This window comes from Notolepis coatsorum, assembly GCF_963971535.1.
Source record: "Notolepis coatsorum genome assembly, chromosome: 11".
Taxonomy (NCBI): domain Eukaryota; kingdom Metazoa; phylum Chordata; class Actinopteri; order Aulopiformes; family Paralepididae; genus Notolepis; species Notolepis coatsorum.
This window is the reverse complement of record NC_140175.1, coordinates 20564669-20589017: the sequence shown is the minus strand read 5'-3', so window position 1 is coordinate 20589017 and position 24349 is coordinate 20564669. Positions and strand designations below refer to the sequence as shown.

General features: G+C 42.6%; 2 protein-coding genes and 1 long non-coding RNA gene across 21 annotated transcripts in view; all 3 read right to left on the bottom strand.

Annotated features, from left to right (window-relative positions):
• sec31a (SEC31 homolog A, COPII coat complex component) overlaps nucleotides 1-8218 on the bottom strand; it is a 44291-nt gene extending 36073 nt beyond the window's left edge. For all 17 annotated transcript variants that reach the window (XM_084325362.1, XM_084325373.1, XM_084325377.1 and 14 more), the window contains exons 1-6: nucleotides 8050-8218; nucleotides 5640-5719; nucleotides 4175-4298; nucleotides 2449-2647; nucleotides 1742-1837; nucleotides 569-709 (exon numbers count right to left, since the gene is read on the bottom strand). In XM_084325362.1, coding sequence (XP_084181488.1) covers nucleotides 569-709; nucleotides 1742-1837; nucleotides 2449-2647; nucleotides 4175-4298; nucleotides 5640-5718 — 639 coding nt within the window. In that variant the 5' untranslated portion in view covers nucleotide 5719; nucleotides 8050-8218. The remainder of the gene's footprint in view (nucleotides 1-568; nucleotides 710-1741; nucleotides 1838-2448; nucleotides 2648-4174; nucleotides 4299-5639; nucleotides 5720-8049) is intronic.
• A 335-nt stretch (nucleotides 8219-8553) lies between these two features.
• Nucleotides 8554-10922, bottom strand: LOC311237483. Its single transcript, XR_014620285.1, has 5 exons — nucleotides 10657-10922; nucleotides 10460-10516; nucleotides 10203-10238; nucleotides 9597-9632; nucleotides 8554-9348 (listed from the first exon to the last, which is right to left on the bottom strand). It is a non-coding gene; the product is annotated as an uncharacterized lncRNA (long non-coding RNA).
• Nucleotides 10923-11659: 737 nt separating this feature from the next.
• Nucleotides 11660-24349, bottom strand: part of lin54 (lin-54 DREAM MuvB core complex component) — a 34544-nt gene continuing 21854 nt past the window's right edge. For all 3 annotated transcript variants that reach the window (XM_084325382.1, XM_084325380.1, XM_084325381.1), the window contains exons 9-14: nucleotides 22869-22963; nucleotides 21874-21945; nucleotides 21117-21219; nucleotides 20419-20556; nucleotides 17780-17982; nucleotides 11660-15935 (exon numbers count right to left, since the gene is read on the bottom strand). In XM_084325382.1, coding sequence (XP_084181508.1) covers nucleotides 15734-15935; nucleotides 17780-17982; nucleotides 20419-20556; nucleotides 21117-21219; nucleotides 21874-21945; nucleotides 22869-22963 — 813 coding nt within the window. In that variant the 3' untranslated portion in view covers nucleotides 11660-15733. The remainder of the gene's footprint in view (nucleotides 15936-17779; nucleotides 17983-20418; nucleotides 20557-21116; nucleotides 21220-21873; nucleotides 21946-22868; nucleotides 22964-24349) is intronic.

The window sequence follows — 24349 nt, the reverse complement described above, 5'->3', positions numbered from 1 at the left end:
CAATGCATCTAAACCAGTGACACCAGGTTAGACCAACAGTCCAGAGCAATGCATCTAAACCAGTGACACCAGGTTAGACCAACAGCCCAGAGCAATGCATCTAAACCAGTGACACCAGGTTAGACCAACAGCCCAGAGCAATGCATCTAAACCAGTGACACCGGGTTAGACCAACAGTCCAGAGCAATGCATCTAAACCAGTGACACATATTATACAGATGCAAATAAACACGACCATACACCTCAGCGTCAGAATACAATGCAACAGAATACACAATATATAATGCTGTATATACCGTATATATATATTAATTAGTAATGTATATATATATCCACATCTGTCTGTACATATCTGCATATAATGCTTTTTACATATCTGTAGATACCATATCTATATCTATACATATCCCTTACCTACTCTTACTAGTTACGCTGCTGGCCAGTATGACTTTATTAGTATCTAATCTAATACAATACTCCTATAGGTTTATAGAGAAATACCACGTTGCACTACGGTGATTGCTTGGTTCCACTGTGCTCAACGTTACACTATTGTGCAGCATCATACCCTGTTGCTGTGGTCGCTGACTTTGATGATGAGGTCGTTCTTGCGAAGGTCCCAGACAGAGGCGCGGCCGCTGGGGCTGGCGGAGGCCAGGATGTGTTGGACCTGTCTGTTCCAGGCCACGCAGCTGATGTCCTCCAGGGGCTGGAGTCGTGGAGAGGAGGAGGAGGGCATTCAGCAACACTTGCAACAATACACTTTCAATGCTAAAGCCAACGCATTTCGGCTAGGGGAGGGGCGTGAGTTTTTATAATTGTTTTTATTGGTTACCACCTAAATTAGTTTGCCACTGAAACAGAAATCTCTCTCTGAAATCCCACAAGGCGTGAGTTGTTGCAGGAAGACAACAACCAGAGGCTGTGGAGCGCGGAGAGCTAACGTCCTCCTGTATCCAGCCTCTATGCTACCGTTAACACAACAGCTTTGTTGCACAGCTAGCTTAGCGTTATCTAAAAGATAAAAACAGCGGTTCTTGTTTGTGCATTTTCAAATTGTGCCAACAACATGTCGCCTAGGGCTGAACGATTAATCGATTTTAAATCGAAATCGCGATTTGGAATGATGCAATTAGCAAATAGCAAAAAAGAAATCGCATTTAAAAAAGAAATTTTTTATATATATATTTATTTAACCAGGAAGTCCCATTGAGATACAAGATCGGTTTGGGAGAGGGAGGTAAGGGGTTTTAGATTGTGTGTTGTGAAGTTTAGACTTCAGAGAGGGAGAGTAAAGTACAGAAAAAAAGGTACCGTTGGGTACCGGTATCGATTCCCAAAAAGACCCACCGCGTAGGCCAGATGCAAGCCGCATTTTACAATAAACCTCTATGGGGCTGCTTAAAATCTTTTATAATTATAATCGCAAATGTAATCGCAATCGCAATATCTGTCAGAAAAATCACAATTAGATTATTTCCCAAAATCGTGCAGCCCTAATGTCGCCCACTTTCAATACATCAAGTACTGAATACAATCAAGTGCACTTGTTATTATAGTGTGAGGTATTTTCGTTTCATCAAGTCATAAACATGCCCAATCACACACACAACAAATAAACAACAACTGAATTATGAAAGGTGTAGCGACATGTTAAGTAACATGGTTCACTCTCTACCCCTTTTCCAATATTCACAAAGTTGAGAAGTAAATAATGCAGTCAGTAGTTTAGAGTTCTTACCTGGGTTTTGGGTCCTGGAGTCATCGGAGAGCCAAAGTTATTCAGGTCCCAGATGTAGATTTCAGATTCATTGCCACCTGACGCCACTAGGTTTGTCTGCAAGAGAAAATACCAATTAAGACGTTTCAATGCATTGTTAAAAAGCAACATTTAAAGAAAATACCACGTTCTCAACATTTAAAGAAATACCACATTGCACTATAGGACATGCATGTAAAGCTTTTTTTCTGCAACAATATAGACTTCATTGTAAACAACAGATGAAAATGATGGAAACAGATGGTAATTATTTTATGGCTATATCTGGTACAATATATCCCTCTTTGTTTACATTGTTTATTTTTCTCATATTTCTATATTCAGAGTTAATAATAATAATATTGTTTACACTGTTTAGTTTCTCTCATATTTGTATATCCAGATCAAATTGTATTGCCTATATTTATGTCTTTCTAGTTTCTACGATTACCCTGCCCATACCTGTACCCCCCCCTCCCCACTCCCCCATGCTGCTATGACGCCCAAATTTCCCCATGGGAATCAATAAAGGAAAATCCTATCTTATCTTATTGTAAACAACAGATGGAAATGATCGTACGGCTATATCTGGTGGTGCAATATATCTACTGTGGTTTGTTCCAGTTAAATTAACAAATAGAATATATATATATTTTTTTTTAAAAAGCATCGAGAAACAGGACAGCTACCTGGAACGAGTTGACATCGAGAGCCCTCACTGGTCCCGAGTGCTTGTCACTCTGAGCGATGATGACATCACTGTCCCCGGCGATGATCTTGGCGGGGTCGTACAGGATGACGTCACCGTTCTCACCCCCCGCTATCAGGACTCCCGAGGGCCGGCTCTGGTCGTCCATACCGTGGGGGCCCCACACCAGCTTGTGGTATCTGTGTGCGTTTTCCATGAAGATAAAACAAACCAGGTCAGGGGGGGGGGGGAGGCGGCCGTTACCAGGTCTCTCCCTAAACAACGGTATAGGGGCGCAGCGTAACTATGACAACAACACACCAGCACCAGCACGTGTTTAATTCTTCTTCATTTTCTCAGTGAAAAGCTTGGGGTCAGCTTAGAGAAACAGACACATCATTGTCTAATACGTGATTGCTCTGTCCTCTGTTCCATTGTGTGTGTGTGTATGTGTGTGTGTGTGTGTGTGTACATGTGCATGCGTATCTTCGTGTTCAACGTTAAACTATTGTGCAACCTTATACACTGTACTTAAATTAATAACTTATTAGGAACGTACCCTTGTGTTTGCAATTTTATTGAAATATACTTTTTTTTTTTTTAAACTTTGACCAGTCAGCTGGTTCTTTTTAGCGTTTATCGCTTTTTCTGGTCAAGCATGACCGACAGAAACAGGTTGAATGGGATATAGATCGGGGGAAGACACTCTGAGAAAATACGGCGAGTCCGGGAGTCGAACTCAGTACCCCAGATCCGTGACGCGCACGGTTGTCCCCGACGCCGAAATAGCGCCGAGATACGCGGTGAGCTACTGGAGCTCCCCTGAAATATACTTTATGTTTATAAGTTACAGGAAATTACAGCAAAATGGTTTAAAATTCTTTATTGCAAATGTTTTGGCCTCCGGACCACCTCCTAGTTGTGTGACTCAGCACCGTCTTGTTTGAAAATCCTGCGGGGAATCTTTATTTTGTTGGCAATTTCCTTGTTATATTGCTGACTAAATAGTGGCGATGACATAATTCTACTACAAGGGAGAGAAAGATAAGTATTACTGATATTAATAACAGGTGGCTCAGGTCCAAACTTAATGCAACCTTTTCAAAAGCAGTAGAATTTCACCGGGGTATCGATATATAGCTGGAGGAAGATCTACAAATAGAACGATTCCATTCTCCGGACTTCCATGATGATCTACCGTGTTGGAGGATCTCGCCTTGCGAGAACAGTCATTCTTCTTGTGAGAAGGTGAAAATGATCCGTCTTCTGAAGGCAAAACGTATCATCCTTGTGAGAAAGTAAAAGCTGTCTGTTTTATTGTTGTTTTGTAAACCTCCCGCCACTTGAGGCAGCGGTGCCACAGTCATAGGGTCGGGTCGGGAGCCAATACAATCAGTGGGATTGGTTTGACTCAGGCCTAATTTATACTCAGACGTCCAAGTGGTTGCAAAGGTCGCGGTGAGCCTGCTGAGCTCCTGCAAGCCTCCCGGAGACGCCGACGTGCAGCTGCCAAAAATGTAACCGTGTGTCAAATCGACGCGAGCTGACGTGGACAACGCAGAGCTGTGATTGGCCATTGCCCTGGGCTTGGCCTGACATACTTGTGTATTTACCATTTATAGAAGAAAGACTGACAGAGGAATAACTGAAAATATAGACACGTGTAGAAGACAACACAAAAGGGTCCCTATGCGGTCGTTCTCGTTGACGAGGAAGGAAAGAAGTACCTGTGAGGGGAGGAGAAGGTGCCACGTGACTTCATGTCCAGTGACGGCTCGGACAAGTCCAGCTCAAAGATCTCCAGCGAGGCACTGGTGCTGAAGGAGGCATCTAGCTGCTGTGCTGATGTCCCTGGAGAACAGAGAGCAGAGGAGAAGCTTGTCAAGACCAGAACAGCTAGCTTGTCAAGACCAGAACAGCTAGCTTGTCAAGACCAGACAAGTTAGCTCGTCAAGACCAGAACATCTAGCTCGTCAAGACCAGAACCGCTAGCTTGTCAAGACCAGAACAGCTAGCTTGTCAAGACCAGACAAGTTAACTCGTCAAGACCAGAACATCTAGCTCGTCAAGACCAGAACAGCTAGCTCGTCAAGACCAGAACCGCTAGCTTGTCAAGACCAGAACAGTTAGCTCGTCAAGACCAGAACAGCTAGCTCGTCAAGACCAGAACAGCTAGCTTGGGTGGACGACAGTGTGATGTCATACTATAGTCTACCCATAGAACTCTGTATGATGTACAATAGTGCTGTATATACACACACACACACACACACACACACACACACACACACACACACACACATATATATATATATAAACATATCTGTCTGCATATACTCCTTCTATACACCTACTAAATACAACTGCATATAACCCATATAACTGTATGATAGCATGTACAATAATGCTGTATACTATTCTTACCGAATATATATCTATCCACATCTGTCTATACATACCTGCACATAATCCTTTTTACATATCTGTAGATATTATATCTATATACCTGCTCTTACTAGTTACACTGCTGGCCAGTATGACTTACTACCATAGTGTCGTTATACCTGTATCACTGTACATATTAATACTACAACTCTATACATACATCTGATTAGCACTATTACTCAGTAGTATTCATTTATATATTTTATATCCAGTTTAATCACCTGTACATTGTATATTACATTTGCACTCTGGTTGGATGCCAAACTTCTTTTTGTTGTACTGTACTTGTGCTGTATGATGACAATACATTTGAATCTAATCTAAATCAAATCTTGGGGCGGAGGATAGTGTGATGTCATGTTATTAACTTAACCCTTTCACTGCCACACTACAGAAGGTTAACCCTTTAAATTACTATCACACTACCTTAAACAAACCATAACATTAACCCTTCTATCTTAACCATAACTGTCAAACATTCAAATGAATCACCATCATCATAGTATTGCTGTGTTTGTACCAGGGTGGGTATTTTAGTCTAGTGGTGACGAGAGACCATAATCATTGTTGGTTCAACTCCCAGTTTTGGACCTTTCGCCGATACGAAATGGAAATAATATTACTCATGGCCATAACATTTTTCCTGTGGTCGATTAGCACTTTATTTAGGTTTTCTGATGAGACCGCGTTGCCTGACTGCACCCTGTTCAGAACGCCAACGGGCTTTAATGCAACGTGCTCCTATACCTGTTGCCAGGAACACTGGGTGCTGTTGAGCAGGACTCCAGCTCTGGATCGCCGTGCGATTGATTTCTTTTAGTTTCATCCTGAGGAGAAAATAAAAACATGAACCGACACATTTATAAAGGAACGTACACAGAACATTCATACAGAACAAAGCGTAGATAAATTCAAAAAATGTGCATAGGTAGAGAAGGTGGTTATAATTTACGGAGGACATTGAATCTAAAACAGCCTAGTGCTCGTACGACTCTGAAAAGCATGTGCATCTCAGTTTGTGGCGTGTCCCTTTGGAATGGACTAGATGCCAGTATAAAGCTGAGCAATAATACAAACCAATTTAAAGGCCTTCTATAAACAAGTATGTTTGGACATGTACAAGAGAGAGGACTAAGTAGTAAGGTGACTGAAGTAACACATATATAATTTTTCTTTGGCATTTGTAGATTTATATTATATTTATATTAAGAAAGACTATATTTTTTATATGTAATATATTGTAAGGAAGGGGCAGGACTAGATATGTTCTTACTTCCTCCTGTCCCCTCCCGAACATGTATTTTGCTAATTACTTTAGGTAAATAAATGTTATCAACAAATGTGCATGCTTGTGAATTTATGTGTGCCATTATTACTGTCAATGTAATGATTGTGGAATATTTGTATAATAAGGGTTTGGCTGTGTGTGTATGTCACCGAATATCCCCAAGGGGATCAATAAAGTTCATCCTTATCCTTAAATGTTGTGTGAAAACACCTTTTTCTTGATTTATGTTTTAATATGTTTTTATATGTTTGGGATAAATAAAAAATCAAGAACAACTTCACTAATTAATCATACTAAGCTAGCTTTTTATTTGGATTCTCTAAATCAATGTATCTTGTGACATCTGAATAAAAAAGCTTTAATCCTTAAACAAGGGGAACCGGTTTATTTTGCACATCCAAAAACTCTAAACCGTTTTGGACACATCCATTTAGTTGGACAGAGTACATTTGTTTGAATGTGGCCGCCACTGCCCGCCAGCAATGTCATCTGGGACATTGAACCCTTGTGTTGTGTTATACAGCCCCATGAATGATGTGTAGGCGATGATGAATTGAAAATGGGGGACCCTGATGTAAACAAGACGAAAGTCTTTCTCTGGAACAAGACGAAAGTCTTTCTCTGGTCTGCATCACCTTAACAATTGTGTGTATTGAGCTGTACTGTATTGTACCCATTCTGCAATCTGTTAATAAAATGTTCAATCAATCAATCAGTAGATGATCATTGGACTGCCATTGTATCTTTCGTATTGAGCTCAAACTAATTTACTCTCAATAACTGTCAAACTATGTGTGCAAATTGATTGATTGAAAACTGTATTAACAGATTGCAGAATGGGGTACAGTACAGTGCGGCTCAATACACACAATTGTTAAGGGAATGCAGACCAGAGAAACACTTGTCTTGTTTACATCCATTTTCAATTCATTCATTCATCAAAACAGGTGCGAGATAACGTGCGAAAAAATTTGCATAGGTTTTTTTTGGGGGTGAAGTGCTCCTTTAATATCTAACCGGTTAGATGCATTGTGGGTAATTTACCATGAGCAGGATTTACAGTCTCGCAGATTCATACAGTACAGTAGTACTCTGAGGCGTTCTGCTCAACAATATGGCGCAGTCAGTGCCACTCAGGCTCATTGTCATGTAATGAAGACAATCACCTGCTGTTTAAGGCCAAGATGTCTGCGATGATCGAACACTATGAACACAGAACCTGCAGAGCAGACAGTGTTCTGAGAGGAGAGGGCAGCAGACTGTAGAACTACCGACATAAACCAAGGATCCATGCATTCAGCAGCGTTGATATTCCACTTCCTTGTATGTGTGTGGCCTCTACAAATGCATGTATATTTGCTGCATACGTGTCCAAAACATGTTATTAATAACTAGAACACTCCTACTTATGCCTCCTGTGACTAGTATAGAGACTAAAGACACCGGCCTACTTTGACCAACACGAATGGGCATGTTATTATTGTTACATACGGTAGCTCAGACAAGAGTTTTAATAACAACAAGTTGATATGAATAGCTGTCTACAGTAATAGTGAGTTTTGCACCAAGGAGCCATTATTAGCTCTGAGGAGGAAGAAGCCAACAGCTGAGGTTTGTCGAAGTAACAAAGCCACGATGAAAGAAGAAATACCAAGGAGCTTCAGAAGCTAGTAAGTACATTGCATAAACATTAGCGAGACGATTGTCCCTTTACAAAATATCGAGAAACAAACAGTAGTCATTTCGTTGTCTTTGCACAGATGGGACTGGTTTAACAGTGGTGGTAATCATGTTAAAGCTTTAGGATAGCTACTATAGCCATGCTAGCTCGAATAACACATCTACTTCTAGACTCGAGGTGCAGCTTACCTTCCTCCGGGCGTGTTCCTTCCTAGACCATTGACGCAGCACACAAACACACAAATAGGCCGAAGACTCAAACTTTTAACTCATGCAAGTTCCCTTTTTTTTTTATGACTTGAGTATTATAAGAAGCGACTGGTCCCGAGCTGCAGGCAGTGCAGGGTAAACTCCACGTCTCCACTGGTCTCCTCCATCAACGTGGCACAGCAGCGAGTCTCCTCCTCCTCCTGCAGGACGGCTTCCGGGGACACGCTGTACAGTCCGCCCCCAGTCTCTCTCTGGGCTGGGGCCTCGAACACCACATGCACTCAACATGAGTCTGACCCATAGTCCCTCTCTCTGGGCTGGGGCCTCGAACACCACATGGACACTAACGACCCATAGGCCTACACTAGATTCTGAGAAGACATTTCCATTTATATATACACACACTAAAAAACACCATTGACTCTTAAACCGAACTTGAGTCCCAATCAGTTTGAGAAACTACACGACAAATCAATTGTTTTTCCAGATTTTATTTAGCACATACAAATAAAACAGTGCTAGGAGGGAACGAAGCCCAAAGGGTTTGTACAAAGTTCCACTCCCATCTCATTGTCCATAAACAATATGAACGAATTACATAAAATAAACTACAACACAGGAACAGAGACACAAGGCAGACACTATAGCGAAAACATGAAAGATTGACACGAGTCAGTAACAAGTTTTTTTTTTAGTACAAGACTCAAGAGGCCAAAGGAGAGGAGAACATTAACGGTATATAATGAGGAAAAGGAAACAAGCAGTCATACTAACAGTAGATAACACTGATGACACAGGAGTAAGTTAATGTGGTGATTTATGATGAAATTTGAATTGTTTTTTTGGAATATGTGTAGCCGGTGTGATCTCGCTCTGCATTGTGTTTTTCGACTCCGCCCTGAGTGGCATCACAGACCACTATAAGTACTGGGTCTGGATGCCTCTGGGGAGTGCGTTTACTTGCAGTACCGCTTAACATCCACAGCCACTCTATACAAGTCCCTCGTGACTGTGGATAGACCTCTAACATATGGATAAGGAGGTTGTTGACCTCAATGATGAATTTATGTAACCCACATTTAACATTGTACACCTGAGCATGTCCTCCCCACATCGTCACAATTTCCCTCTGCCTGTCCCATCTTACGATAAGCTGTAAAAAAAAATATAAAAAGTGTACACCTGATAAATAACATTAAAGCTATGTAGTCTTTACTTTGCGAAAACTCCACCCCGATTAGTCAGCCGTTCCGTCTGCTTCAGCTTGTTTGAGTTACCCTTTGAAAAATAAAAAATAAGGGGGAAATACATACTGGTTTAGTGAACGATACATTCTTGACACGACAATGCAATAGTCAAATGCAAATTCCTAACATCCAAATGCTGGAATTTGAACAGAACACCCTCATTTATGTACATCGATAATCTTTCTCACACAAATGCACGAGTCAGATGGGTAGTGATTGGTATAATCATTGGGACCAGGCCTCATCTCCTCTGAATTTATATACATGTTGTATACATACCTAGTATAGCATGCCCACAGGTCTCCATATCGCCATCTGTCAAAGTGAGTTAGTAGACCATTAGTCATCATGCACAATCTCACCAATACGATTATGTGCAAGAGTAGTGTACTAATCCTAAGCGTCCTCATATTACAAAAGGAGTATAATCACAGAGTTTCATGATGTGAACAGCAGATAAAAGTTTTAATCATCGGACGACAAATTAAACTAAACATGGTCGTTCTGAATGTCATTGTTCAGTTAATTACCTAATGAAGCCGGATGGCTGAAAACGTTTTTATTTTAATATGCACAAGTTGTATACGCACAACGACTTTCCTCGAGTGCGGTCTCTACTCCCATTTTTTTGTAAATTTACGTGTGCCATTATTACTGTAGTGTCAATGTAATGATTGTATAATGTGGCTGTATGTGTATGTCACCGAATTTCCCCAAGGGGATCAATAAAGTTCATCCTTAAACTTTTTCTTGCTTTTTTATGTTTTAATATGTTTGGGATAAATTAAAAAAAAATCAAGAACTTCACTAATTAATCATACAGTAGCTAGCTTTTTATTTGGATTGCCTCTCTCCTCTGAATTTATATACATGTTGTATACATACCTAGCAGCAGCATGCCCCGGGTCTCCATATCTCCATCTGTCAAAGTGAGTAAGTAGACCATTAGTCATCATGCACAATCATCTTATCATCGATTATGTTGCAAGAGTGTACTATTCCTAAGCGTCCTCATATTCCAAAAAGAAGGAGTATAATCACAGAGTTTCATGATGTGAACAGCAGATACAAGTTTTAATCATCGGACGACAAATTAAACTAAACATAGTCGTTCTGAATGTCAGTGTTCAGTTAATAATTACCTCATGAGTTCCAGTCACATCTTAGTTCTCTCTGCAACTCAGTCATCGATTATTGATCTGAGGAAAGAAAAGAGACATGTGGTTAGTTATTATAATTCTGCCACCACGTGGTGCGTCTCAACACATCACTGCAAGAATAGTCAGGATAATAACGTGAAAGTAAGATACTGCAATTACAAGACTTTGATGCAACCAACCTGGTAAAGAGTTTAGCTTATATCGGTCTCAGGAACAAGGAACTGTGCAGCTTCAGCGAGCTAGCGTTTAGCGCCATGTGCGTTGCGACATCCCTCAGCCTAGGCATCTTCTTTAAAGGCGCTCATAGTACCTCGCGTTATTTAAAACACTAAATAAGCGCCTTCATTAATTAGAATTACTTCATAATGCCCATGGCAGGGACTTAATCGGCTCGAAGGGTCACATCTTGGCAGCAGTTGTCTCCTCTCTGACCTTCCTCCTCCTGGTTTGATTTTTCTGCAGTGCACGCGGTTCCGGAACTTTATATATATATATAGGCCGCAACGCATTGTGGGGGACAACAAATCAGTGCGCGGAGCGGCTGCGAGATTTTTTCCATAGCCGATGTTTGCGAAGACGCTCTCTGATTGGCTAGCCGCGTACAGCGAAGACCTTCTCTGATGGGTTTAGCGCCGAAGGGTCTCTTCCGCCTTGTATGCGGCTTATGCTTTGGCCCTCTTTCGAAGTGTGGCTAGAGATGGCGGGGGCTCAAGATGTTTCAGTATATAGTATACATTTGTTTTTCTTTTTCCTGTTCCTTCCTTTTATATATTTGATTTATATTATAACTATTTAATTTGTATTCATTTAATTATTAAGTTTCTTGTCATTATGGTTATTATTATTGCTGTATCTGTCCGGTGATGTCTTGTTTATTATTGTGGTAACTGTATTGTGCTTTGTCTTGTTTCATGTAAAAAAAGGAAAATAAAAAAGATTTGATAAAAAAAAAAATATATATATATATATATATATAACAATAAGTTGTCAAAATCAAATGAAATTGTAATTCTTCTTACACAACTGTAAACATTTAATTGGCTTCTTCATGGTAGGCGTACAAGTTAGTCACATCATCTTAAATACACACAATTACTGAATAATATAAATCTTTTGAATGTGAAAATAATTAAAAAGTATTTTATTTTCTTAATCTGTGATATGAACTGTTTTAGTATGGGTTACATAAATGTGAGATAAATTAAATGACGAGACAAAAACAGGTTTACACGGATCCTGATGACAGAGGGAAGGGGGAGGGTTGATTTCGCATGCAAACCAATGGTCACAGCGAACAATGAACAATGGGGGGCCATGATGTATTCCTGTCATTCAGTGAATGACGAGGTGTTGTGTTCATACGTTTTTATGATGAAACTGTAAAGGATCCCCCTGAAACTTGGAATTAGGTTTTACTCCCCAATTTTATTTTTTTATAGTCTTTTCACCTTCAAAACAAGAAATATACATTGGACCACTTGTCCTGCCCGTTTTACAACTAACCAGCAACAGCATGAATTATTTCCTATAGGGTTCCGATTGTGCTCGTCTGATGGAAGCCGGTCACAAATATCTTATGGGCCAGACATGGAAAAATGCATTTTTAAAGGTTCATACAGATCAACCTTAAATTGACAGAGCAGGAGGAATAGCCGAGCTGACATTTACTTATGGCAAATGGACTGCATTTGTATAGTGCTTTTATCCAAAGCGCTTTTACAACTTATGCCTCACATTCACACACCGATGGCAGGAGGCGACCTTGCAAGGTGCCAACCTGCTCATCGGGAGCAGATCGGGGGGTTAAGTGTCTTGCTCAAGCCTAGGACACTTCAGAAACGCTGCCAGAATCGAACCGGCAACCATTTACGATTACCTGACAACCACTCTTATCTCCCGAGGCCACTGTCACCATTTATGCTGCAAATGACTGTAATCTAGAAATGATATTCAATGCATAGGGTTGGTCTTCTAGACTCTCATGAGAACATTCTAAATGGACTCCACTCAGATTTCCTGTGAGCTACTCACATTTGCAAACACTGCGACAGGAAGCCAACGTGGGTCAAAGCGGATACCTGGCACTGAAACCTTCTCACACAAAGCATTTGAAGAACTGTCCAATTAACAAGGACTATAGTCAAGTTATGGAACAGGCCCCTGCGTGTTAACATCGAGCTTCTGAGATCACCATGACAACAGAGACACACTGCATACGTTAAGAAAAAGGGAGACAGACGAGGGAGAACATTGAATGCCCTGAGCAGAGTAGGAACATAAGGCAAAAGGATCCTGTGAGAAATTCAAACATTTAGCTAAAAACGGAAGCCAAACACACATCCACACACACTCGCCTGGATACAAACATGAAAATGGGTTGGATTTGTGGGCAAAATGGTCCACAACATTTCTTTTTTCTTTTTAAAACACCAAGTCCTTTATTCATACAGGTACTCTGTCTAAATGTGGTCAAGAGACTGTGTGTTAAGAGAGTGCTTCACAGGTTCTAAGGACACACTGAAGCATAGGTTACCTGGTAATGCTCGCTTCTGGAAGGATTAGAACCACAAAGCTCCCAACACCTGGTTGTCATCACTTGTTATCAAAGACGAAAGGCACTCTGCAATATCTCCAGTGCTCAGTAACTTATAGCACAACTAGGGGTCACTGTGTGGCTATGTGACACATGTGTGGGGCGTGGCCATCTAACAGGGGGGGTCTCTGCATCTAGTGATTTAACCAAATTAATTGGGGCTGGGAAGTACCTACTAATCGAGCTGCCGGTCAATCAAACTAACCCTCTAGTTGCTAGTTTCAACATTTTCTTTTTCTTCTTTTGGATGAGACAAGGGGGTTAAACAGCACGATGAGCACATTTTTAATTCACCTTCTCGGAAACTTGATCACTTTGATAAAACATCTTTGGGTATCAAACGTATGATAATGCTGGCGACAAAAAAACACATCAGGCATTGTTATATTATTTTAAAAGGGGTGGGTCTGGATGAGCAGGAAGTGAGCCAGCAGCCGGTCAGTGACACCCCTCGCCGTCATGTCGGCAATGTTTCTTCATTTTATCTCCATTACTCTGATTCTCAACACAAGACTCTTGATGTAGAGACTTGGGTTCCCCCGATACAAGATATAATTTTAACCGGGGGGGGATCCCGAGGGGAAACCGAGGGGGGAGGTTGTGTCTAGTCCACAACATTACTGACCATATTCACAAGGCGGCCATTTTGCTCTCGCGTCACACTCGCGCATCGTCTAGCTAGGGTCTTCATCTCCGACGTCGAGGAGCGCATGCAGCCGCGAGGTACATCGCCAGGTGCTGCAGACGCTCCTCTACATCGGGAATTCATTGAAAGCAGCCGTGCTGCTGCTGGACTTGGCTGGAGGCGGTCGGAGCGGCCCTGCAGGTTGGGTTCCCGACAGGGTGGGAAAGAACACCAACATGACATAAGAGCAAAATGGCCGCCTCCGTGTGAATATGGTCAATTGGTGCCCTAGACGTCAGTGAAGCTACCTCCTAACACCAGCAATAAGAAGGCAATGCGAGACTAGTAACGGTACACACTTGTTTGGGCCTAGTCTCCGACGTTGTGGCTAAGCTACTGTACCTCCTCTTCTGACTCGACTACCGAGCTACAGCAGCTTGTTTACTTGTGCCTCCTGGGAGAACGATTTACCAGTTTAAATCAGCTTTTTCTGTGTGTCTGTGTCTGTGAGAGAGATCTAGACGCTGGATCTTTTTAGAGGATGACAAGACTTTTCCCCAGATAAGCATTACAATTCTTTTGTTTCACGGTAAAAAAAATGTTTGGATACATTTTAAATAGTTAAAAATATGACTAACTGCACCTTTAAAACTTTTAAAGTTTTCGTTATCACCGCTTGTAGTAGGCGTTTAGTAGTTACTGAAGTCTTGGGGCGTCACGGCCGCTCTACAGCGGTTTCCTTCTGGTAAATTAGATCTTTTTTTGTTCTCCATCGTCAACAGAACAATGAAACTGCAAAAGAACCAAGTGTTTAAAAAGTCGGCGATAAACTCCTGTGGATCAGGAACCCATGAAGGTTAACGTAGACTCGGCCGTGGGACGTCCTGCAGCCGTGAGCGGAGCCGGTGTGAATCAGAACACGTGACGTTACGTGAGCGTTCTCCGAAGGTTACAGTATAAACTTTAGCTACTGTAGAGGGACACCATGATTGGGTCTTGGGGGGGGGGGGGGGGGGGGCTAATTGGAATAACGTGGACCAACGTTTTGTCCTCTACATTCAGAATCATCAGAAATGTGCTTGTAACATGGTTGTTTACATCGTGTTGAATGAGTAATATGTGGTTGAAGCCAGTATTGTGTCCGGAAATGATGGGGCGGGGCTAGGGTGAAAAGAAGAGGAAAAACAGTAAAAATACCAATTTCAAAATGTGTACATACATGGCAATTCTAAAACGACCCCTGCCCACCCACCCCTCCCCGAAAAGAAACAACAAAAACAGAACGTGTGCAATCCCGGTCCCAGAGGGCAACAACGTGACTATCCCAGTTCCTCTCGTCTGTTCTTCATGATCATGACACACACAGTCACTCACACACACACCCCTTTTTTTGCGAGTGTCTCTGCCATAACCCTCGTCTCTCTCTGGCGATCGTATACTGGCGAACGTGTGGGGGGGGGGGGGGGATCCTGAGGACCCCGTTCCAATTAATACACGCAGAGGTCACCGGTGAGCTCCAGTCTTAAGATGAGCTCGTAGTTTCCTTCAGTCAGGGTGTCAAGAGTCAGGTTCTGCCTTAAAAACACCCGTTAACGGGACAGACCGGCGAAGGTCAAGCGGTCAATAAGCCCTTTTAAGTTCCTCCCCGGCACCTGCCCTGCTCGGCCCCCGGAGCCACGCCGGTGCCACCGCGCCCAGGTGACCCCGGTTTTTAATGACGACTTAGGAAGGGGGGGACGCCCCGGTCAGGGAAGGCTTGGATACATCCGATCGTCCTCCCCTGTGATCTGCTTATGAAGCAGGTGAACAGCGTTGAGGGAGCGCCCCCTCTTCCTGCCTCAGCTTGGCCAAGGCGTTGGACGCCACCGCCCCCCCTCGTCTGGTCCGGCCCGGTCCCTCCCGGCAGATTAACCTGAGGAGTAGGAGAAACGTCCCGGGGGGGTAGAGATGTCCACTCCTCGCGGCCCGGACGCTGGCTCTCTACGGGGGGAGGTGGCTAAGAGAGAGAGAGAGAGAGAGAGAGCCAGGGGGGCCGGGCCTAGCAGTTGACGGAGGGACAGTCTGTTTTGGCCTTCCCCGCGGAGCTGATGACGCGCATGAGGCAGCGTCCGAACTCCTCCAGGATCCTGCGCTCTGCCTGGTCCTGCGGCTGCTGGGCGAGCTCGGCCTGCTCCGCCTGCTCCAGCAGACACTCGCACGTCGCCTCCGCCACCTCCTTCGTCACGAACGTGAAGGGCATCCTGCAGCAACGGGACGGGGGGGGGGGGGTTAGGAGGGAAATACTGTCGTGCTACCTCACTGAGGTTATACAAGGTATCTGCACTTTAAACACCTTTTAACACTACACCATCTTTTTTATTTATTACAAAAATATTTACACTACATCCATACCTAATTTTTGCATTTTAAAAAGATAGCATTTTGCACCTAATTTTGTACGTTAGTTTGTATATTGTATATTTTGTAGTGTTTGGTCTTTATTCTTTTTACCATATGAAGCACAATCTCAGGGGGCTCATACAGAACCAAGCATTTCACTGTAATGTACCTTATATATGTGACGAATGAAACAAAACTTGAACTTGCAGGGTAAGACCTTTTTAATACCACTTAGAGCAAAGTTTAATACCAAAATCACAACCATACTAGCAAAAACACTGAACTGGCGGCTGCACTTGTGCACTAATGCGTTCCATACAAGCTCTCGCCAGACGCACCAAGCTCCCGGTAGCCGCGCGAAAAACAACGACTGGATTATAAAAACATTTCATGTATTTAATATATAAAAACGTTAATACCTTTTAAGGCCTTAAAAATTGAGAATTATGATTGGAATGCTTTTGAAGACTTTAAAAAAAAAAAACGTTTAATACCCCGCAGATATCCTGTTATACACATCAAACAGCAAAGGTGCAAAATGCTTCCGCATTTTCTCCATAATGGGCCTTGTGCTCTGAAGCAAGGCAGGGTCTTCAGTAGCCCCTTTCGTGACTGCGATGCAAGCCAGGGGCTCGAATATGCAGTCACTTATAGCTCCCTAGTAGCCAGGTTCATTTGCACCACCAAGCACTGCTTAAAAGCTAGCGGTGGGTCCAAAATATATCAGATATAAATTTCAAAAAGGTACCCAGAGTTCCATTCAGGTTTCACACACACGCGCGGCGGGGTTTGAAAGCTCGGTGTTGCTAATAAACATTTTAAATAATTTTTATAAACTGGTCAACACTGCTCAAAACGGCTGTATTTCCGGCGTTGGGTGCGTGATGCGCATGCGCTGTGATGGCGCACCAGGCAGCCAAATACGGAAATACAGCCGTTTTGAGCAGTGTTGACCAGTTTACATACATTGCTCTCTCAGTTGACATGGGGTCTGGAGGCATCTTCAATAAAAAGAAATAAACAATACATTTGCAAACCGCAAGCGAGGCAGAGATTTTGTCAAATATAAATGTGAAAAGCGATAGTTTTCCACACACAAACAAATGTACAAACCAATTCAACTTTTTCTTTTGTTAAAATAAGTGTTAAATAGCTCTACATTCTGACAGCCATCACTGATAAGAGTGTTTGGTCAGTAACATGGGTCTCCCAGTGCATCCACTCTGCAGTAAACACAAAATAGGAGAGATATTTTTACTTATTTCAAGAAATCTTGCCAAGCCACATTTTCTTACTGCTCTGGCAGATTATTTTACTTGAGACACATTTGCTTAAAACCCGTTTTTATTTCTTATTTTTGTCAGACCATTGTGTGGAGTTCTCTCTCCTGATTGGATAAAGATGGGATACCAGGAAATGTATTTTGTGTTTACTGCAGAGTGGAGGGACTGGGAGACCCATGTTACTGACCAAACACTCAGTGTACAGACCAGTATATCAGTGATGGCGATCAGAATGTAGAGCTATTATTTTAACAAAAAAGAAATACCACTTGCACCTTTAAACATTTAGCAAACCCCCATTAATTCGTACTAATTAAATTAGTAAGGACGATTTAGTCATTTTCACTCACCTTCCCTACAAAAGTACAAAAGTGGAGGAACAGACAACGAGACCTCAGTGACCTAATGGAGAAAAGCTTTACCTTCCGCCACCACTCGTGAGGAGAGGCGTGGTCCGCGTGAGCAGGTCTGAGATCTGTGAGGAGAGTTTGGTCTTGGCTGCGGTCTGCTGTTGTACCCGAACCTCTGCCGCGTCTGCCAAGTGCATCAGGGTCTTCCTCTCGGGGCTCTCCTCAAAGTTCTTACAGCCAATACACTTACAGATGGACGAGCACATAATCTTTGCCTGTGAGGGTGAAGCGGGAGAAGAGACATTAGGCTGAGTCTCATCTGTGACGGTAAAGAGGGAGAAGAGACATTAGGCTGCGTCTCATCTGTGACGGTGAAGAGGGAGAAGAAGACATTAGGCTGCGTCTCATCTGTGACGGTGAAGAGGGAGAAGAAGACATTAGGCTGCGTCTCATCTGTGACGGTGAAGAGGGAGAAGAAGACATTAGGCTGCGTCTCATCTGTGACGGTGAAGAGGGAGAAGAAGACACTGTGGCAGGTAGGTCTGTCTACTCTACTAGACACTGTGGCAGGTAGGTTGTCTACTCCAGGGGTTCCCAAACATTTCAGGCCGGGACCCAGAAAATAAGGCGTCAGAGAGCCGCGGCCCAATGCACATCGTCAGGCTTCTTTTCTTCTTTTCTTTTAAGCCAAATATCACTTCAATCCTATTAAGTTAGTTCAAGTTAGTTATTCATTCATATGTGCTATTTATGAGAGGGCTAACTTGTTGCAAAATAATAATGATAATAATAATAGCCTCATTAAAATACTATTATTGCTTCGGTTGTTTTCAGCGTTTTATGTGCATAATCTGTTATTTAGTTTGAAATGTTCGTTGAAATAAGTAGATTTTTAGTTTTAGTTTATTTATTAAGTTAATATAAAACCATATAGTCACATTTTAGAATACAATAGAATATAATTTTAGAATACAACTAGAAACACTGTCCTGGCCTGCTTCTAAGTTCAGTGGCCAGGTTTTTATTTTTATTTTTTAATCATCTCGCGGCCCTCCCGTGGCTGCTCGCGGCCCACCTTTGGGTCGCGACCCCGACTTTGGGAACCACTGGTCTACTCTACTAGACACTGTGGCAGGTAGGTCAGTCTACTCTACTAGACACTGTGGCAGGTAGGTCCGTCTACTCTACTAGACACTGTGGCTGGTAGGTCCGTCTACTCTACTAGACACTGTGGCTGGTAGGTTGTCTACTCTACTAGACACTGTGGCTGGTAGGTCCGTCTACTCTACTAGACACTGTGGCTGGTAGGTTGTCTACTCTACTAGACACTGTGGCTGGTAGGTTGTCTACTCTACTAGACACTGTGGCTGGTAGGTCCGTCTACTCTACTAGACACTGTGGCTGGTAGGTCCGTCTACTCTACTAGACACTGTGGCTGGTAGGTCCGTCTACTCTACTAGACACTGTGGCTGGTAGGTCCGTCTACTCTACTAGACACTGTGGCTGGTAGGTTGTCTACTCTACTAGACACTGTGGCAGGTAGGTCCGTCTACTCTACTAGACACTGTGGCTGGTAGGTTGTCTACTCTACTAGACACTGTGGCTGGTAGGTTGTCTACTCTACTAGACACTGTGGCTGGTAGGTCCGTCTACTCTACTAGACACTGTGGCTGGTAGGTCCGTCTACTCTACTAGACACTGTGGCAGGTAGGTCAGTCTACTCTACTAGACACTGTGGCTGGTAGGTCCGTCTACTCTACTAGACACTGTGGCTGGTAGGTCCGTCTACTCTACTAGACACTGTTGCAGGTAAACAACCAAACTATTCTAAAATTCTATTTGGCTGGTAGAATACTGGAAGAGTCTGATGAATTTACACTATGGCCGGTGGATAAATTAAAGGTGCTGTAAGTGGTATTGTTTTGTTAAAGTGTTAAATAGCTCTACATTCTGACAACCATCACTGATATAGTGTGTTTGGTCAGTGACATGGGTCTCCCAGTCCCTCCGCTCTGTAGTAAACACAAAATACATTTCCTGGTATCCCTTCCCACTTTATCCAATCAGGAGAGAGAACCATAGATATTTGTTTACTTATTTCAAGAAGTCTTGCCAATCCAAATTAGTTTACTGCACCGGTAGATTATTTTACTCGTTTCAAGGACACATTTGCTTGTTAGACCATTTTTGCAGTGTGGAGTTCTCTCTCCTGATTGGATAAAGTGGGAAGGGACACCAGGACATTTATTGTCTGTTCACCACAGAGCGGAGGGACTAGGAGACCCATCTCATGGCTGTTGGAAGCATAGAGCTATTATTTCAACATGTAGACCACTTGTTTTAACAAGCACCTTTATATAAAAAATGTAATTTCTTATTGACATTTAGCACTGGTCGACAGTGGCGAAGGAGGTAGAGCAGTCGTCTGGTGATCAGAAGGATCCCAGTTAAATTCCCGCTCCTCCCGGGCAGCGTGTCGAAGTGTCCTTAAACAAGACACTTGACCCCTAACTGCTCCAGATGAGCAGGTTGGCACCTTGCGTGGTCGCCTCCGCCGTCGGTGTGTGAATGTGAAGAACAAAAAAAATTGGAAAGCACTTTGGATAAAAGCCGTTATATAAATGCACCATTTACTGGTCAAACCAGCAGGCAGGAGGGAGGAGAAGAGGACTAGAAGAGTGAAACAAACAACCAGAATGAAGGAATCGGACCTCGTAGCACTCGCAGTAGTTCTTCAGGCAGCCCGACCGCTTGCAGTTGCAGCCCTTGCTGTGTCTGCGGTCCGACTCGCCCTCCTTCCCTTTACCGATCTTGGGCTTGAAGGCCTCCGGGTTCCGGTCTAGACAGGTCTGTGAAAACACAGCGGTCGTCAGACATGATGAAGTACACGACTTATACCAGGGTATCTCTGCAGGTTTCAACAAGTTACATTTACGACCTTTTTAATACCACTTAGAGCAAAATCTAATTTCAATTTCACAACCATACTAGCAAAAAAAAAAAAACACAACACATAGCGACACCGAACTGGTGGGCGAACTTCTGACAGCTGGGCTGCCGCAACCCCCCCCCCACACATGCAACACTACACACCTGCAACTGTCACCCAGCCTTTTAACTGTAATTTGTCTGCTTCATGTATTACATACCATGTCATTTTATTTGGTTGTTTGTTTGATGTGTGTTTTGATTATTTCCCTTACCTCTGTGATGTATGTACCATCCGTCTCTTTTCTATTGTATTACATTTTATTTTTTGTCCCCTTTCCCCGTTACCCTCCGAGAGGTATTTGTGTCCTCTCGCCAGGCCGTCATTGTAAATAAGAATTTGAGCTTAATTGACCTGCCTGGTTAAATAAAGGTTAAATAAAATAAATAAAGTAACAAAACCAACAGAATTAGTCCTCACCTTAATGGCTTTCAGTCTTTCCGTTTCGTGCTCCAGGTTGTTGAAGCAGTTATTGCAATTGCAGTTATTGCAGAACTCTCCATTGGCGAAGCAGTCACAGTACCTGCAGGAAGACGGCAACATGTCAGCTAGATGACCTGCACGGGTCACGCCAGGAAGCCTAGCATCGCCATGTTCCTCTATATTCTCTATAGATTATGACACTGTAGCTGCAGGTTTAATATCAATTTCACAACCACACTAGCAAAGCAAAACAAAGATCACATGGCGACACTGAACTGGCGGCTGCACTTGCGCATCAATTTAAATTCTCGCATGTTCCATACAAGCTCTCGCCCAGACGCACCGAGCTCTCGGTAGCCGGAAAAAAACATTAAAATGCAGTGTTCACAGCTGACAGGTTGTACTTAGATTGTGACTTTGTGCAGTTCTACTTACAGTTTGAGACACTGTGACTTTGTACAGTTCTACTTACAGTTTGAGACACTGTGACTTTGTACAGTTCTACTTACAGTTTGAGACACTGACTTTGTACAGTTCTACTTACAGTTTGAGACACTTACTTTGTACAGTTCTACTTACAGTTTGAGACACTGACTTTGTACAGTTCTACTTACAGTTTGAGACACTGACGTTGTACAGTTCTACTTACAGTTTGAGACACTGACTTTGTACAGTTCTACTTACAGTTTGAGACACTGACGTTGTACAGTTCTACTTACAGTTTGAGACACTGACTTTGTACAGTTCTACTTACAGTTTGAGACACTGTGACTTTGTACAGTTGCATGGTTTCCTCGGTCTCGACGTCACTTCTGCTATAGATATGCTGTGAACAGGTGGATACTATTCATTAGAACACAAATCAAATTATAGTCTATAGTTTGCCAATCAATAGGCCTAATCGATTAGGAGGCAACGTCAGTTTAAAACAGGAAGCCAGGTGCTCTGCACCACATTAAATACAGGATATACAATATAATACAACAATATAAAGACATTCATAATGAAAGTGCTGATGAGGGTTTCTTGCATTTGACATGTACCTGAATACACTTTGAACTCTGTTGCCTATACTCAGTTTGTACCTACCTACTGCTTTCACTGTAATCATAATAATCATAACTACCTACCTCATAGTACTATAGTTTACCCAAATACCTCTGTATGATAGCATATTTACTGCATATATATCCATATGTCTGAATATAATTCTTCTATATACCTACTTATACACCTGCATATAACCCATATAACTGTACGATAGCATGTACAATAATGCTGTGTATATATATGTATTATTACCGTGTATAAATATATATATATACATGTCAGTACATACCTGCATATAATCCTTTTACATTATCTGTAGATACTATATCTGTACATAATATCCATTACCTACTCTATTAATACTACAACTCTGTACATACATCTGTAGCACTATTAATCAGTACTAATTATATTTTATACCCAGTTTAATCACCCGTATATAACTGTTGCACTTTACGGTTACATTTATTTTCATTGTACTGTACTTGTGCTGTATAATGACAATACATTTCAATCTAATTGCTGTGTTTACAGTCTATGCTTAGGCTTATTGTGCCATGGCCTAACCCCTCCCCAAATGTTTTTTCCTGGATTCACATTGATCTCACAAATGACCACAAATGGAAACACGGAAAACTGTGGATCTTTCATCTCTGTGGTAAGTAAGGACATGGTGTTCATTACGGCCTGTGTTCCTACCCGTTGAGAGGCAGTCTGGCCTGAGTCTGGATACTGGTGGGACTGGTGAAAGTGGTACTGCTGCTGGCCAGGGTCACAAAGGAGGACTGCTGGAGCTACAGAGAGACAGAGACACACAGAGAGAGAGAGAGACAGAGACATGGAGAGAGATAGAGAGACACAGGGAGAGAGAGACATGGAGAGACAGAGACACGGAGACAGAGAGAGAGACATGGAGAGACAGAGAGAGATACAGAGAGAGAGACACAGAGAGAGAGAGAGAGAGAGAGAGACATGGAGAGAGATAGAGAGACACAGAGAGAGAGAGACATGGAGAGACAGAGACACGGAGACAGAGAGAGAGACATGGAGAGACACAGAGAGAGATACAGAGAGAGAGACACAGAGAGAGAGAGAAAGAGAGAGACAGAGACAGAGAGACAGAGAGAGAGACAGAGAGACACAGAGAGAGATACAGAGAGAGAGAGAGAGAAAGAGAGAGAAAGAGAGAGACAGAGACAAAGAGAGAGACAGACATGGAGAGAGAGACATGAAGAGAGAGACATGGAGACAGAGAGAGACAGAGAGACACAGAGACACATGGAGAGAGAGAGACAGACATGGAGAGAGAGAGACAGACATGGAGAGACAGCGATACAGAGACATGGAGAGAGACAGAGAGAGACAGAGAGAGACAGAGACACGGAGAGAGAGAGAGAGAGAGAGAGAGAGAGAGAGAGACAGAGACACTAAAGGTAAACACGGGAATCAAAGTGAACGACAACAGCACCACACAGGGAAGCAATCTCAAGAGGCATAAATCCTAAAAGCAAATGAGGAACTGGGAGGGGGGGGGGGGGTGCTTTAAATGTCAACGACAATGTTTTGACTCGCAGATCTTTTCCAAGACAAATTAATGTGCTCCTTTTTTCCGACATTTAAATTGCACCAGGGATGGACACGAGTAATGTTTTCCAGATCCAGCACTCGCATGAATTACTGGAGTAGTGCTTGAGTAATTGTTTAGGGAAATCTATTTTTAGAAGGCATCTTAAAGCGCATGACAGAAGCAATAACAAGATATTGTGCAGAGTCTCAGTCTCACACACACACACTTGTATTATGTCTCGCTCTGCGGACATATTTATGGTCAGTCAAAACAGTCAGTTACCATTTGTAATAATTACATTACCTCCACTCTGTCTGTGGAAAATACAGAAAGCCCAAAAAAAAAAAAAAAAAATTTAAAGAAAAAAAAACACTTGAATTCAGTTGAAACGGCAAGTAATGGATTACTCACACCGATCCCTGAATTGTACCTTCACCTCCAAGCTCCCTATAAAGCACCGGAATCACGCATAGTAAACGGTACATTATACATTTATATAGCTCTTTTATCCAGAGCGCTTTACAATTATAATTTTTTTGTTCCTCACATTCACCCATTCAATCACAGATTCACACACCGACGGCGGAGGCGACCATGCGAGGTGCCAACCTGC